General features: G+C 37.7%; 1 protein-coding gene across 4 annotated transcripts in view; it reads left to right on the plus strand.

The window, feature by feature from the left end:
• Positions 1–18025, plus strand: part of MTM1 (myotubularin 1) — a 46335-nt gene that overhangs the window by 23650 nt on the left and 4660 nt on the right. For all 4 annotated transcript variants that reach the window (XM_074148237.1, XM_074148238.1, XM_074148240.1 and 1 more), the window contains 8 exons: positions 3568–3651; positions 4903–5052; positions 6844–7032; positions 10662–10847; positions 11886–12092; positions 15463–15555; positions 16389–16502; positions 16854–17030. In XM_074148237.1, coding sequence (XP_074004338.1) covers positions 3568–3651; positions 4903–5052; positions 6844–7032; positions 10662–10847; positions 11886–12092; positions 15463–15555; positions 16389–16502; positions 16854–17030 — 1200 coding nt within the window. The remainder of the gene's footprint in view (positions 1–3567; positions 3652–4902; positions 5053–6843; positions 7033–10661; positions 10848–11885; positions 12093–15462; positions 15556–16388; positions 16503–16853; positions 17031–18025) is intronic.

An 18025-nucleotide genomic window follows, 5' to 3' on the forward strand; every position in this document is an offset into this window, starting at 1 on the left:
GGACCTGGACAGGTTGGACCAATGGGCCAAGGCCAATGGGATGAGGTTTAATAAGGCCAAGTGCCGGGTTCTGCATTTCGGCCACAACAACCCCAAGCAACGCTACAGGCTTGGGGAAGAGTGGCTGGAAAGCTGCCTGGCAGAAAAGGACCTGGGAGTGTTAGTGGACAGCCGGCTTAACATGAGCCAGCAGTGTGCCCAGGTGGCCAAGAAGGCCAACGGCATCCTGGCCTGTATCAGGAATAGCGTGGCCAGCAGGAGCAGGGAAGTCATCGTGCCTCTGTACTCGGCACTGGTGAGGCCTCACCTCGAGTACTGTGTTCAGTTTTGGGCCCCTCACTACAGGAAAGACATTGAAGTGCTGGAGCGTGTCCAGAGGAGAGCCACCAAGCTGGTGAGGGGTCTGGAGAACAAGTCCTATGAGGGGAGGCTGAGGGAACTGGGCATGTTTAGTTTGGAGAAGAGGAGGCTGAGGGGAGACCTCATTGCCCTCTACAACTACCTGAAAGGAAACTGTAGAGAGGCGGGGGTTGGCCTCTTCTCCCAAGGGAATAACGACAGGACCAGAGGAAATGGTCTGAAGTTGCGGCAGGGGAGGTTTAGATTAGATATTAGGAAGAATTACTTTACTGAGAGAGTGGTCAAGCACTGGAACAGCCTGCCCAGGGAGGTGGTGGAGTCACCATCCCTGGAGGTATTTAAGAAACGTGTAGACGTGGCTCTTCAGGGCATGATCTAGTGCCCGGGATTGTTGGTTTGTGGTGGGGTATTGTGTGTGGGGTTTAGTTGATGGATGCTGCTTGCTTTTTTTTTTTTTTTTTTTTTTTTTTTTTTGGGGGGGGGGTGTTGTTGTTTGTTTGGTTTTGTGTTGTGTTTTTTTGTTTGTTTGTGTGTTTTTTTGTTTTTTTTTTTTTTTTTTTTTTTTAATGTGGTTGGACTCGATGATCTCAAAGGTCCCTTCCAACCACTAAGATTCTGTGATTCTGTGATTCTGTGCGTTCATTGTAGTGTTCCATCATTTGCTAGTCTTCAGATATTTGCTGGTTAATCCATGCTACAAGTGATTCTTTTCTTGAGCAATACAGGAAGAATTTGCACTACCTGGAATGTCAACAGAACTGGTGAAGCTTAACTGTCAGCTTTAATAGTTGTGGGTTGTGTGACTTGAAAGCATTTGTAGCTGCTGTGGTAAAGCTGCTGTAGCTAAGTGTGTGAAATGAAACATGCTGTACCTGGTAGGACAATGTTCTTTTGGAAAGGATTCTGTCTATCCCCTCCTCATACATAGTAAATGTAACCCTGTTTTTTCTTAAATGTGAAAACAAAACACACTTTTCCATCTGATGTCTGTGGATTATTTTGTGGGTGACATGAGCAGCATAGCTGCATTTGTTCATTTCTAGTTTGGAGCATCACCTTCTTTTTTTTTTTTTTTGTAAATTTTTCTGTGTAACAGCTATGACAGTGCCCTGTAATAAACTCATGTATTTTACTTATCAAGGCCTAAGCTGGGTAATTTCTAAGTTCTCACTAGGAAACTTGCAGTAAGTAGCAGCTTAAATAAATAACATATTCCTGCCTTTGAGACATCTTTTAAGTGATCTGTTAGGATTCCAGTGTTTCTGTTTCCTCCTGTTACAAGATTCTCCTTTGTGTCTTTGGTTCCTTGGTGAATTCTTAGCATAGTTGCTCTTCAGGATATGGCAAATTCCTTTGGGGAGGAGGGGATGGTTCTTGTGTGTAGCTATTTATTAATAGTTCAGCAAATCAGTTGCATCTAGTGCTTTAGATAGTGTTATTCCTGTTTTGCTTTATTCCTGGTTTGCAGTTAAAACAAACAGCCAACCTTTTCCAGTTTTTCCGCTTCTGATACTTGCATCTACTTCTGATAGATTGGGGTTTTTTTTGATGCAGTTGGTGTCCACCTTATTCCTTTTCCAGTCTTCATCTCTCCCTCCATCCCACTTGATAGTAGTTTACTTAGTCAAAGGAATCTGTAATATTTACTTACACTGAAGGCCTACCCTTTTAAAAATGGTGAAAACATTGAGAAAACACAAATTGGGAATGCATTTTTTACTTCTGCAAACTTGCCAATGAATGTACTTTGTCTAAAATACTGATTTAATTTAAAATCTGAGTTTCTAAAACTAGTGGTAACAGTGAGGTCCTTTTAAAATACTTGTTTATTTGAAATACATGAGGAAAAAAACTCATCCTTTTGGAGGGATTCAATTTTGTGTTTTGATTAGAGCTGTTTACTGTTTAAACCATTGTAATTTATTAGGCTGAACAGAATTGCCTTGAGCCATTAGCGTCTGCTTTCCTAAGATCTAAAGCAACCTCCATGGGGCCTATGGTGCACTTAGGAATTCAGCATGGCCTTACCTCTGTAGAGCTAATCGTGGCACCTTAGAGCCATGAGTATGTTTTTTCTTGCTTGCCAGGTTTTCTGCATTTGTGCTTAGTTCAGGTCTATGCTTGTGAAAATGATGTAGATTTGGGATGTTCAGTTTAGCATTCAATTTCTTCTTTTAATGTCTTTGAATAGCTAGGGGACTCGGGTTTTTTGTTACGAATGAGCTCTGATGGGCTCTTGAATGCTTTCTGCTCTGGCTGCTGTTGCTCAGTTAGCTCAGGACAACACATTCTCTTCTGCCTTTTTTTTTTTTTTTTTTGAAACAGCTTAGTTTCATGCTCCAGTTGGCATCCGAAGAATTCGTAAGCCACCAAAATCAATTTTCTCTATGAAGGAGATTGCTAAAATAAACATTACTTTTGCTTTCATCATAAACTGTAAAAAACCACGGAAAAAAGAGGTTAGTTAGGTAATACAGCCCACTTGGAGCTGGTTGAAAGGAGAAGGAAGCGAAAAGGTATGAGGAAGTTGTCAGAATCCTGGGTGAGGATGCTGTCTTGTATAAATGATTCTCGAGAGTAAGCAACAAAACAATAGAAAAGTAGGTAGTATAACCTGCTAACAACATACTTTGTTTCATTTTTAATTGTAACTTTAATTTTCATGGAGTTTTACAGTAAACCTGATTTCTATTAGTAAGGATCAATTGAGGAAGGGGTACAGAAAGAAGACTGCTTCCTAATGCTATGAATAGCAATTAAAACTCTTTTCCACTTTCAATTTAGCATCTAATATTTTATGTAGTAATTGAAGCTGTACCTAGTGGAGAAATTTGGGTGAGAAGACAGTAGTTTATTTGGTGAGGTTATGAAATATGGTAAATAAACCAATATAAACTATTCTAAAATATTTTAACCGCCTGACAGTAAAAAATTCCAGCAGTTTAAGCTTTGTGATTTTTATTACTTTGCCACTTCTTGTTTTAACTGTTGTCACACTTTCATTATGTCATAAGCAGATCTGTATTGTTTATTACTTCTTGACCTTTGCTTTACAGTCTTATAAATATCAGATTTAGATGGAGAGAATGGGGTTGGCATGGAAAAGTCAGTCCTGTTTTGTGGTGGACGTTAGCATATAACTGACGATGAACCCTCATTTTTGCCACTTTCAGTGAGTTTGTAATAAGCTTCTTTTACATCCTACAGCTTTTTTTTGCATTTTTAAATGAAGAAAAGTTTTCTGAAAATGGATGGATGGTGTACACTCCAATGTCCGAATACAGGAGACAAGTGAGTTATTGAAGTTGCAGTTGCTGGGTGCTTTCACCTCTGACAACTTACACAGCAAAATTATTGTTTGTACATTTCTCTTATCAGCCCTTTTGGGGGAGTGGAGCTGAGAATGGGGGAAGATGGAAATGAAACTTGAAAAAAGTAAAGAAAAGAAAGCAAGCACTGGAACCTTTAAAAAATTAGAATGTTATAGGAAGGTAGTTTTTGCTTTTTGAAGTAACTTACTGATACTTCTTACAATGTGCCACTGTTAAGTGAGCAGGGGGCAGGGAGAATGTGCCAAACGTGTAACTACAGAACTACAGTGTCCTAAATATAAATTTGATTTGGTCTCCTTCTTCCTGAAGTGGGAAAAAAAAAAAAAAAAAAAAAGCATCTTATTTTAGAAGCAGCGTTGCTTTACAAAAGTTATTTGTATGTCTGTCAGTATTCTACCTTGCTTTCTAGGTGATTTTTGAAAAATGTCAATGAAAGAGGATGATATATTTAATTTTAAAATGTCTTTTAGACAATTTATTTTTGCTTTAAATATAACTTTTAAAAAAGAATTAAATAACAAACAATAAGGACTTCCGTGGATTTTTTTTTCCCCTCCATGTTTTTTTCATTCAAGGTTTAGAAGCCCAAGACCCAAAAAAGGCAAAGTACAAACACCCACACAAACCCCACTGTGTGTGCGTGACTGTGGAGGGCTTATCAGGCTTTCTCAACTTCCTGGCTTCTCTTTGTGAAATACCTTACTGAGCAGACTGCAACTAAAAGCTGTTGTTTCTCAGTAAGAAACCTACCCTGGATCTTATTTTTAACCTGAAGGTAGTATCAGGCTACAGGGAAGAAAGGCTGAGATGATACTTCCTCCTCCTATCTTCTCAGGAGGATAGTCTCTTTTCAGCAGGCAGAGCTTTGAGGCAGAAGAGAAGGCAATTTTCTTTCCTCAATCCTACAGTTAAAGAAATACATCTACTAGTTTTAATCGTTGTTTTGAAACTTGTTGCAAGAATAGAATTGTGTATGTAAGAGTATACGAGATAGCTATGCAGTTGTTTAAGGCTGTGAATCCATCAGCAAGGAGCTGTTTTGTGTGGTCTTGTAATCTTTTTTTCTTCTATTGTTTTGAGCCAGGACTGTAGTTAGGTTAAATTGGTAGGTTGTTGCCACCATGTGGCCATAATGTTATGTAAAATTTGGGAGCAGAATTACTATTTGTACAGCCAAAAATACAGTGAAAAACTTTGTGTTACATTTTAGGGACTGCCTAATGAACGGTGGCGAGTGACTTTTGTTAATGAACATTACGGACTGTGTGACACGTATCCATCGCTCTTAGTAGTGCCATATAATGCAACAGATGATGATCTCAAGAAAGTTGCTGCCTTTAGGTCCCGAAATAGAATCCCGGTGAGTATCGTGATGAAAGTTACCTTATAGTGTGGCTACATTTAAGTACGCATCCAAACAACTTTTTGCTGAACACGACACAGAGGATGCTTTTTTTGGAAATGGTTACAGCAAAATAGTTTTGATTGGCTGGTGGTTTTTACTGCTTGAAACTAGTGTCTTCGCCAAGCCACATTTCCGTTTTTCCCCCACAACAATCACCCGTTCCAACTTTGCTGGTTTTAACTTGCGTTTTCTAACAACTGCCAGCGTTGCAGATTCCCTTTTCTTAATGAAGTACGAGCCTTAGACTGCCATCTGTACTAGTTTGTTTGACTATTGTTGGATGCACATAAAAAGTGATAGCAAATGTTATCCTCCTGTAAGCAAACCGCATGGCATTTAAGCGTGTTTCAATAGTCAGCCCTAAAATAAGACCTCATGCATAGTCTCTGTAGTGAATTCTTGGGTTTTTTAACCTTTCGATTGGGTTGTGCAATTTAAGATAAACTCATTTGACTCTTTGGCTCTATTTCTGTAACTAAAATTCTTTGAGGTAAGAGAATTTTTATGTGTCGGCTCTTTTCAGCACTATAGAAAATAGTAATTTATGTCACAATACAATCTGTTTTAACTAATATTTCAATTTGGCAAACTTGGGAGAGGTGCTAGATTCTTAGTATCAAAAAGCTGCCTTGAATCTCAGTTAATTTACAACACGCAAAACTCAGTATGATAAGTATTTATTAGTATTTACTGACAGGCTAGGCCTATGATTATAAATTTACTATATACACACACATGTATATGTATAATATATAATGTGTATAAAATATATATGGCAAATATGTAGCGTGTGCATATAGTTCTTGTAACATAGCTGTATCTTCTCTGTCATCTCAAAATTCATGACAGGGCTTTTGTGTGCCTGTACAGTGAGAGTCATTTCCTTGTAATAGTAACTTCAGTCTTGTCAGGAAATAACCCATCATACTCACCCGCACACACACTGACAGCTCTCGTTTCTACGTCTAAAACTAAGGGTTGTATTTCAGGAGTGAATACTTTCTGAGGATTTATTTTTTTAACTCTGTAACCCATAAGTTTCAGACTGGGTGAGAATACCATTTCTTAATATTTTTCAATGATGAAGTTGGAGTTTTTACCTGCTTCTTGGGATGTTTATCTTTAATCTCTTGTGCTGTAGTCTGTTCCCCAGGCAGCTCACTATCTCTTGTTTGTGGTAAGTCCCCCGTGGCTCAGAACAACAACAAAGGCAGTGTGCACTCTGCTCCAGTGCCTCCTCTATAAAGAGGGCTGAGGAACAAAATGTACTTTAAAGATTGGAAAGGGAAACATACTGCAGAAAGGTTCAACTTTCCTTTTTTATCCAAAAAAAGGGAAAAGTTGTTCTTGTAGAATTGGAGCATCTTAGTCATCGTTTCTGTAATGAGTCCATTCTTCTGAATTGTTTCTTAGTTTCAGCAGGCATTTCTATGCTTGTTTCCAGTTTGCTTTTCAGAATTATTTGTGCAACCTAAGAGGTGTAGGAAAATATTAAAATACACTGGGTTATACAGGTAGAGCGTAATTTCAATATGTAAAAGAATGAACTCTTTCAAAGATTATTATTATTATTAAATTTTTTGAGACTAAAGTGAAGCAGTTGAGATGTCTGGGGATTATCTTTTGGAGAAATATAACAAAAAGTGTTAATTTTCATATCTTTTTTTAAAGAATGTAACTCTAACATTTAAATTATGTTTTTTAATAAAATGTATTTCTTCTAATGTGTTCTTGACATGTATTTAGGTTCTGTCATGGATTCATCCAGAGACTCAAGCTGTTATTATGCGCTGCAGTCAACCCCTTGTTGGAATGAGTGGCAAGAGGAATAAAGATGATGAAAGATATCTTGACATCATCAGGGAGGCTAACGGGCAAATCTCAAAACTGACCATCTATGATGCTAGGCCCAATGTCAATGCAGTTGCAAACAAGGTAAACAGATGCTTAATAGTCTTACGGGTGGAGGTGCATGGGGAGGAGACTCAACTTGAAGTTTTCTGTGAGGAGGTTTTTGGGAACAGTAGTAATCTTAATGTAGATAAATTTACATAAAAAAATACATATTTACATAACCAAATACTGAGGCTTAAGGCCATGAAATGACATGAGTGCCTGAAGTAGATCATAAGCAGGGTTTCAGGACCACATGTGGATTTCCAGACACGCTTTACCCTGTCTGTTATCAGTCAAGCACAGATCTTAGCATGGGACTGAAATCAGATATGACTACACTCTGCACTGTGAGGTAAATATAGGCAGAGCTGTAGAGCATGTCCTCTGCTGGAATGACGTGCCACCTCTGGGCAAGCCACAGCTCTGCTTCATATCCTCTGTGAAAATTCTGTCCTGGAAAGGCTGTATACGTACAGCCAAGCCTACTGATAGGCATCCTTTGGTTCTTCCAAACCATTACATGAACCACTTCAGACCTCTCCAGGCATCCAGTAAATAAAGTGATGAAGAAGTTAATTTGGGGTTTGTACTCTGAACAGCAGCATGGGTAGGATCTTGGATACCTAGGTACCTATTCTTCCCTAGGTGCCTGTAGTTGGTAAGTGCAGTAATAGAAGTAGTGTTTTCATCTGACAGAGTGACCATTTCTTCTGCGATGAAAGCCTAAATGGAATCAGAATCACAGAACAGCCCAGTTTGGAAGGGACCTGGAAAGATCATCTGGTCCAACCTTTCAAGAAGAAAAGGTGTCCCTGTGCCTTGATTTCCCTTGTCCCCCCCTCAACTCTGGTGAGGACCAGATCGTTGAGGCATACTCCGATAATGCCAGTCACGGTGTGTCAGTGGCGTATTTGGCACACAGCAGGCTGGATGTGCTCCATGTTTGTATGAAAAGCCTAGTTAGGGAGAGGCAGTGAAGGACACAAGTTTAACTCTTTCTTCATATGAGAATGTACCAACTTCACTCCCTCCATGTCTAGGGTAGTCCCTTACCCACTGAACGTCAAGCAGAAATGGACGCACTCTTTACTCTTTCTCAGGAGTGAAGTTGCGTGTCTGCACACCAAAGAGCACGAGAGATACGATCTCAAGAGGGTTTGAGATCGTAGTGAAACAGTGTGCTTGTCTGGGGGAGAAGGAATTCTAGCTTCTGAAAGTTTTTTGGCACAAAATGAACACTAATTTAGTGGAATGAGACCTCTTCAATGTTTGTGCCCAGAGGAATATGAAATATTAAAACTTGTTTGCCTCTAGAAGGTTTATATGTAACAAACCTTAAGTTGCTTTAGAATTCAAGAGGGACAGTAATGTTAATGTTTTGCTTTGTGTAACTTAAACACACACATCTGTACCTTTACAGTCCTCTTCTCTGTAACAGAGAATGTAGTTTATTTAAGCAAGAGATAAGGTGCTTTTCTGTGTATAACATACACTCCCTCAGACACTCTATCCTAGGGGCTGTTTGGCTAGGTTTTAATCTGATGGTTTGTATTTCGAGGGTCTGCCCCAATCGCTTGCATTTTACTCTACAAATTGCATTATTCTCTGCGCACTGAATTTTTATGGTTGAACAAAAAACGTAATCCTTTTGTTTGCCTCGTGGAAGGAATGCCAATTCTTACATTAACAACTATTTCCCAGTTCTTGGGCAAACTCAAATTTTTACTCTGGTTGTTTCAAAGATGTATTATACACACATACTTATTGAAGTATGAAGCACAGTTTTCAGCTTTTTTAAATGGTCTGTGTATTTCACCCATATGTTTTAATTAACTCCTGGTATGTCTAAATACAAAATAATCATAGCAGTAAAAGCGATAGGGTATGTTTCTGGGTCTGAGGGACAGTGACATACAGAGTGCAAGCCAGTGTTGATCAGCACTGAAAAAAGTTTTCTTGAACAGCTGTGAAGATTAGTATAAGCAAAATCTTGGGCTATGCTACTCGTGCATTCCTGTGTTCTTTGTACATAGGTCAAGACCCCACAGTCAGTAGGAGTTGCAGCAGCCCTGATGCTAAAATTACAATCATTCCTCACCAGGACTTCATAATACTCAAAGGAAGGAGAAAAATACAATCATCACTTCGTTTAGCGCAGAGCCTGGCAGCTCTGAGGGTACCCCCGCATCTGAGGAAGGGGTCAGAGAGCACAGAGACACTGTGCTACTGTCCAGAAATGCTGCTGGTACTAACGGGGAAAGGCTATACCCTGCTTCAGGTTGTTGTCTGGTGTGTGGTTGGTGGCTGTAATAGCTTATTAAGGCAAAATTTATCACAATTCATGGCATGGCATGTTTTTGCTGTCTGTAGGAAATGCTGTGATTTTGCAGCTATCTTTAGAAAACCTCATCAGCAGTACTGTGTCCTAAAATACGTGTGGTTTTCCACTTCCATTTGTGACCAGGCACATCCTCTGCTGTGGTGGTGATCAAATGTTTAGAGAGAGCAGCAGTAGAACAGACTTTCTACTTATGTGGCTCTTTGATTTCTTAACAATTTAAATACATGTTTAGGCTTCAGCAATAAAATTTAACGTTAGAAAAATTACTTCAAAGTAAACTTTAATGTTACTAGTAATTTTCTTCTTAGAAGCAGAATCTAAGGTTCTTGAACTTAATTCTTAAATGAAACGTAGCTTATTCTTAACTGAACTGAATTTAATTTTACTTGGTCAAATATTTTATCATTTTTATCTATTTAAATATCAGTTCAAATTTTAGTAGTAAATAACTAGACAATTTAAACACAAAGATTTAACTATTTTTTTGGTAGCAAGTTTGCACTGATACAAAGATTTGCTTTCTTTTGAATTAGTGGTGTAAAGAAACAGACAACTCCTTTTGACTGAATTTTGTTCTAGTTGGTACAGAAACAAATAGATGAGCAACTTTATTCCCTGGAAGTGGTGATCTAGTATGTTATGAGTAATTGCTTGTTTGTGTGATGTACTGTACGCTTTAATTTGACCTTTATAATCTGTCTGGGAAGTAAGTTGATTTCTCTTGTATTCAGAATCATGAGTTTGTTTAATCCTTGGTGGGAAAAGTGAACTTAAATGAAGAAAAAATATTGACACTGTAATGTCAGCTGGTCAAGGAAAAGCTATTTCCATCATGAATCTCAAACATAATGGGAAAGGTACAAATGGTCATTTTATTCTCAAAGCAGTCTGAGTCCTGACTGATGTGATACTGCCCACTGTCCCTTACCTGGCTAGTTCAATCCTATTCAAAGGTCTCCAGGCCCAACAGTACAAACAACCTTTAAGTGTTAATCTAAAATAATTAATTTTCCCTTACATGGTTACTCTCTTGAGGTTTTGAAAGGAACGAGGCTGGCTGGAGCAGCTTGAATGTCTTTCTGGCCATATGCTATACTTAATATACTTTGTCCTTTTGGACAAAGGAAAGCCCCTGAATATTACTCTCCAGCTTTTACCTCTCCAAAGCTTGTGTCCGAGGCTGATGTTTTAAACAAGCAACTGAAATTGTATATTGCCCAACTACAAAATAAAGTATAAATAAAATTCAGTCCCTTCTTGCTCTGGTGAAAAGATGCTGCAACAGTGTATATATGACTGTGAAGTTAATTTTGGATCTCGTTTGTAGGCAACTGGGGGAGGATATGAAGGTGAAGATGCATATCCCAATGCAGAACTTTTCTTCTTGGACATTCATAATATTCATGTCATGCGGGAATCTTTGAAGAAGTTGAAGGACATTGTTTATCCTAATGTGGAAGAATCACACTGGTTGTCAAGTCTGGAATCAACACATTGGTTAGAACATATAAAGGTAACTTTTTGCTGTTTGTTTGAAATACAACAGATTTGGACAACTGTTATCAGACTTGCTTTCTGTGCTAGACTTTGAGATAGGCCTGATGTGGAACACATCAATCTATCTGGACTACAAAAACAGCATCGCTGAGTGTTGGCTTTTTGCGAACTACTCTCAGAGTATGTTATGAGATATCATTACTAAGCAGCAGTAGGTGAAATTCATTGTTTATTGTCTGCCTCAAGTCAAATGTCAGTCTTTAATAGAGGAATGCAGTGTTAGTCTGATTGTCTTCACATGTGTGAGAACCGATTTATTTTGGTTTCTAGCAATACAGGACTACAGATAACTGTTATTGTGAAAGATTAGTAATTACTTCAGTTGTCAGTATGTATGTGATTTTTGTGAAATACGATTTTGTAAATCTTGTAAATTTATTTGTAAATTTTTGTAATTTTCATCTTGTAGCACAAACAAAATACTTAAACTGGTAATTCACCAGTGTTCTTACTACTTGACCTTTGAGCTTTTTGCCTTAGGTACAGCTGTGCAAAAAGTATTTAGAGTATTATGTAATGAATCCTACTTAATAAAAAATTCATTTTAAATTAATATTTGGAAAATAAGCATACTGGAAGGGTACCAATTCCTTTTCCAACAACTGAGATACTTCAGTAATTTAGTTCAAAGAAAAGAGCCAAATGAAATATAGAATTTTTAGGGAGTATTTCCTATGGTAAATCCTCTCTTTCTTTAAAAAGCTGCTTATGTTCTTCAGTTTATCAAGGTTACTATTTTCTGCCCCATTTTTTAAGAATTTACTGTGAGATGAATTAGATCTTACTAAGGGATTAGGGAACCAATCTGTTTCTCTATTTTTATACACGAAATTTACTTGATCTCCCAGAAAATTCTTTTCCAATTAACTATGCCATCCTCTTTAGGTCTTTTAATGGAAACAGTATCAATTTAGATACCATGTAGATACAAAGAAATCAATTTTTTTTTTTTCTCAATCTTCTGCCTTGTTTGGTGTCTGTCCCTCTTTGCAAGCTTGTCTTGACAGGAGCTATTCAGGTGGCAGACAAGGTGTCCTCGGGAAGGAGCTCGGTGGTGGTTCACTGCAGTGATGGTTGGGACCGCACAGCACAGCTAACGTCGCTGGCCATGCTGATGCTCGACAGCTACTACAGGACAATTGAAGGCTTTGAAGTTCTGGTGCAAAAAGAGTGGATAAGCTTTGGACACAAATTTTCGTCGGTAAGAGTTGGAAGATAATCCCAAGGACCGTGCAACATTAACATTTTTAAAAGCTTTTAATGTTAAACTACTCACTGTGTCAAGGTTTGATAATTCTTTTCATTATTTTGGAATTCTGATTTAAAACATTTCCAGGTAAACCTGAGCAGAGCTTTTGGTTTTGGACCTATTTGGTTAATATTTTTTTGCTATTCTTCTCTGAGAACTCATATGATTCTATGATTCCATATTTTGTCCTTTAAAACATTTTAAAAATGTAGAATTTCTAGGGTTACTGTGGTTGCTGTGCAAAGAAAATGGGAAGGCAGAAAAATAGCGTCCTCCCAAACTTTTCAGAAGATGATCAAATAAGGTTGGGACATGAGGCTACTCCCTCACCCTCCCTTTGGACTGTTTTGAGTGTTGTGAGAGGCAGATGTATGACTCTGGCCAATCTCTTTGACGTGATGTTTTGAATGCTTCTTCCCACATGTTCTAAACTTGTCACTGGTAATGGGGGCTCTAGTTCTCTTCAGTTGTCTTCTTCTGGATGCTTAAAAGGTTAAGTAGAAATTGTCTATAGTTCTTAGTGTTTCCTTAATATTCTACCTGTGTATAATGCGAAGTCAAGGGTGTTTGTGTTAGGAAACTTTTTAGAGTCTTTGTGGAACTTCTCTTAAATTTGGCAGCTACCCATTTAACCAGGAAATCCATGGGAGGAACCTGGAGAAGCAGAGTAGGTTGCCAGGGAGAATGTGCTGGGATACGTAATTATAAAACATAAGTTGGGAGCTTTGCAACAGTGTTACTTGTTGATGCTGAACCTTGTAATTCACAGTAAGAAGCTTCCACACCTTCAGTAGAAGCTATTTGCACAATTTGTCCCTAGTGGAATATTGTAAAGATATTACCTAATATTGCTAACATTGGGAAAATAGGCAATCTGGAAAAATCAAGGAATGGAAGAATATGCCTATGTGTGCATTTCATGCCCATTTTGCAAGAGTGTCTCAGTCATTTGGAAATTCACATAGAGCTACTCAGCATGAATCACTTCACCCTTTAAGTGTGCTTGTAGGGTGCGGTAGTCTTTGATCTGATATTCTAAAGGTGCTTTGAGGTTTAGGAGATTTGCGTTTTGATTGTTGTGAATGATATCTGCTGTAGTTTTGTGTACTTACCTGTAGTCTTCTAGTAGTGATGTGTTTTATAAACCTTTGAAGTATTCTGTCTTGGTACAGCCACAGAAAAACACTGGCTTGCCTTTTTATTCTTGTATTTTATTTTGTATTTTAAAAAAACATTATAGTCATGATGCAGATAAAATTAGATTGTGTCACTAGGAGACTTGTAGCCTGGCGCATATGTTATGGTTTAACACAAAGCTTAAAGAGAGAGATCTGTATGTCCTTCACCATTATGAATAAATCTGAATAATCTATGATTCTTTTCATGAAGACATGCATTTTGGAGTAATCAAAGGAGTTTGTTCTCTCTCAACAGATAATGTTTTTCTCCTATTAGTGAGGCAGGACTTTGATACCCCTTCCAGGTGACTCGCTCAGTCCACTGAGTCCATCTCTGACAATGTCACAGCAATAAGGGTGATATTTAAATAGCTTGCTCTTGCTTAAACTACTATTTTATTTTCCCAACTTGCTCACTCAAGTAATAATCTTTGGAAACGGTTGAAGCCACTCTCCTTTAGCCATCTGCTGTTTTCTGCAAGTACGGTATATTTTGATAAGGTTGTTTACCTTATAGTGAAGATAGTCCTTTTCTGGAATGTTCTGTAGAATAAAAGCTGGTAATACAAGCAGAAAGTATTCTGATCACTCTGTTTTAGTTTGGTAATTATTTGATAGAACTGTGAGTTTTAATAGTGGGGACGAGGCACTTCAGTGCAGTTACCATTTCCTGAACCTCATCTCTGAAATGCTGGTTGTTACGCCTTTCCGTGAGTGGGGAGTTGGAGAAGAGTAGGGTGTTTCTTACGTTGTCTGGGTTAGAGCAAGCTGCATGTTTTCATGTTACCAGGATTGCAATTCGGATGTTTTAATAACAAATAACTACACAGTAGACTACTTAATAGTTCCTCTCCATATTTTCTGTCATAATAATTTATATGTCAACATAATCAGTTTCCTTGTTAAAAAGGAGTTCCCTACCCCAACTTTTCTATGTATAGTGAAGTTAGCAAGCTATTTTATCATCTGGATAGTGCACTATGTGGAATGTCATTCTAATAATGTATTCTACTATAAGAAACATGAGACATACTTATAGATGGAAGATACTCAGACGTCCTAAAACTGCTAACTGTAGTGAAAGTGGAAGGACTTTTGCTCTTCACTGGTCACATGTATGACTCTGTTAACAGATACCGTATATTTTTAACAATTAAAACTGGAAAGCAAGGGGTCTAATTCGTTTGTCTTCCCTATAGTGCTTTTCTAGTCATTTACTACTGCTGACTGAGTTCGGCTACAATCCCTCATCTCCCTCGGTTTCCTGCCATTCAATTCTATTATTCTAAACTATCTCGCAAATCATTGTAGAGAGTAGTGTGCTGGTTTTATCTTTTTTTCACGTGCTTAAGACATTAAGCCTGCTATCTTATAGGCAGATAAACAACATCTTAGTTCAATGTACATGCTCTTCATGTCTCCTCCAGGCAAGTATATTCAAGCAGAATTACAAAGTTAATAGAATCTCTTTTCCCTGAATCTCTTACCTGTTCTCAGCTATCAAATGTGCAAAGGAAGGAAACAGCTTTTACCAAACCTGCTTTTTGTCTGTGTGGATAATTCCTTCAATTGTTACTTTGGTCTCCTCAGAATAAGCAGCTCACCCAAATTTTAAAAATGTGCATTAATTTTCTGTCAAGAACATGAACATTTCTTTAAGCTTGCTCCTGTTCACTGTCTACCTCAGGGTGAACCTTCAGGTTTGAGTGTGGAGGGGGAAGAGAAGAATCTGTATGGGTAGTTTGATGATCTAAGTCGGCCCAGTGGCTTAAATTACAAAGGAAGACAAAGCATATAACTTGGCTTTTGACAAACTTACTACGTAAATTTGGTTCAAGATATGTCTTGATTATTTGCAAAGTAATGGATGCTTTAACAGTTCTGCCTGTCCAATAACTAGCCAGTTTTTATAACAGGACCAATTATCACTTTGGAATTTTTCTCAGACATCTCTGGAACACCTTTGCAGTATTTCTGTATATCTGAATCTCTCCTCCTTGGTGAAATAACTGATTTTTGAAATCATAAGAACAGGTTGCTCTGTTACAGAAGCACTAATATTCTAGTGCAAAACATGACACAATGTCTATTGGCCATAAGATAGACTGTTTTGGTTAACAGCAGGCTGTATTGCTTCATTTCAGAGAATAGGCCACGGTGATAAAAATCACGCTGATGCAGACAGATCGCCCATCTTTCTCCAGTTTATTGATTGTGTGTGGCAGATGTCTAAACAGGTATGTTATATCATTCTTCAGAAGACAACTTTGTTAAGAGATTACTGAATTAAAAACCTAGATCTTTATTTAAAAAAAAAAATATATTTGAAGAGGACAGCATATCCTTCTGCTCTGACTCTGTAGTCAAAAAGAGTGTATTTACTTTTACACAATACCATCTCTCTACCCTATTTCAAAAAGTGGTCTGCAGGCTGTGGTTATGTTGCTTGATATGGCATTGGCTGTGCATGCGAGGCTGGTGTCTCTTGGGTACAGGCTTCTCAGAAACATCTTGAGAGATGTGACCCAGCAGAACGCTTTTACAGGAATTGCATTCAAATAGCTTAATAGGCTCTGTTGTTTCATTTCACCATTTTTGTGAAGCTGTCCCTTAACTACAGGGACAAATGTTGTTTTGTGAAAGCTTGAAAAGGAAGCTTGGGAGCTGTTGAATGCTGTGATTTTAAACGTGTTTTCAATAATTAATGAAATAAAGCAGCAAATTTAGTCCGTTTAGGGTCGAGGATTAGGGCCTAAACCCTTCTTTTCTTGTATGGTGCTGCACTATAAAGTGTATTATGGATATCTTATTCTGTCTTGCTAGTAAAAATGTAACTGTAATCATTCTGTAGTTTATTTTTCTTTTCAGAAATTAAAGACGGTTAGAACATTTTAAGGATGGTTCTTTTCAGTGACTATACTCTGCTATAAAGTACATGAAATTATTATCTTAAAAATTACTTGTAGATATAGTCAGGCTTTGAAATGCCACCTTTAGCCTCGTAACAGGGCATGTGCATCTCTCCCTGCTTTTATGATGTAAAGAATAAATTTGTCTTTTCTGTTATTAGTTTCCTACAGCCTTTGAATTCAATGAGCAGTTCTTGATTACAATCCTGGATCACTTGTACAGTTGCCGGTTTGGTACTTTCTTATACAACAGTGAGGCTCTTAGAGAAAAAGAGGTTAGTCAAAGCGCTGATTTTTAATTGTATTGCTGTCTTGACTCTTGATGATTACAAAAAGTTTTGGTTGTATTGTATTTGGTTATATTCCTTGAGTGACAGTGTTTTTTGATCTGGCTTTATTCTTGTAGAATAGTTGCATGGTAAATTCCTTGGGTTTGGTAGCTTAACGACTATGCAGTCACTAAAATACTTGTCAAGCACTGGTTTTGGAATATTTCTAATACAGGAACTTATTGTGCTTCTAAGTAAATCAGAAGTGTATTAATTTTAGAATGTAACCATGGCTTCTGTGACGGGTTTCCTCATTTTGTGCAGATATTCACTGCTCTTATTTCAATTTCATTTTAGAAAGTGACTGAGAAGACACTATCATTATGGTCTTTGGTAAACAGTGAAAAATCTAAATACACCAATCCTTTTTATACTAAAGAGCTAAATCGAGCACTCTATCCAGTAGCCAGTATGCGGCATTTAGAGCTCTGGGTCAATTACTACATCAGGTGGAACCCAAGAATTCGGCAACAAGTAAGTAAATTCTCTATAATTACAAAATGCTTTTAGATTTCAGAAATAGGATTTTGTGTCATAACTGATTTGTAGAATAGTGTCTGTAATCTGTTCAGGTTTTTAATATTATATTCGTAAAGATGGAGAAAAAAAGATGAAAATGATTATTCAGGTGGGGGGTTTTTTTGTTTTTTTTTTTTTTTTTTTTTACTCAGCTCTTCTCAACACTGAGCTTATTTCACTGCTTAGTATCAAGTCATCCTCTAGCTCTTTCTAGCCCCTTTTCTTAGGGACAGGGCTGGGGGAGCATTTTTTAAGGGCATTTGATGCTACTAAAGGATGAATGGCAAGGCTTAGAAATAGGGCTTAGTGATCCCTGAAGAGTTAGGGCATTAGCATCACAAACACGCTTAGTTGCATGTGCTTAGTCTTTCTTCTTTTTCTGAGAGAGTGTATGAAGTCTTTTACAAATTAAGATGACCCTTTCAGCCCTTTCTCTTTCAAAACTGCTATCTGTATTGATGGCTTGTGGTAAGATTTTATTTTTATGTAATTTTGACCCAACATTGTTTACGCTGTGTAACTGTTGGATGAAAGCTGTTAGTGAAAATTATACAAGTGGATCAGATTGGAAGCCCAGAAAAGCTTTTAATCAAATTACCCATAGTTCAGTTCTGTGCTTTTAATGTTTAATATATGGACACTCAATGTTTGTTACAATCTTTCTAGAAATCTCAGCAATGTAGCATGTAAGGATAGAGTACAGTGATTTATTTGTCCTTCTTAACAAGCTGTGGAGTTTTGAGTAGGAGAAGCTAGAGGAGCAGTTTCTTTGACAGAGGCAGTCTTCACAGTCCAGCCTCTGGAATGAAACAGGAGCTTTCAAGCAATGCACTTCCTTTTCCGCAGCTGATCTCCTGTTTTATTTACAACACTTTAGAGGCTGCAAGAAAGCCAGACGGTTTGCTGTATTTTTGTACAAGTATGTTGCCAGTTTCAATTTGAAGTTCTAG

This window comes from Numenius arquata, chromosome 5 (genome assembly GCF_964106895.1).
Source record: "Numenius arquata chromosome 5, bNumArq3.hap1.1, whole genome shotgun sequence".
Classification (NCBI taxonomy): domain Eukaryota; kingdom Metazoa; phylum Chordata; class Aves; order Charadriiformes; family Scolopacidae; genus Numenius; species Numenius arquata.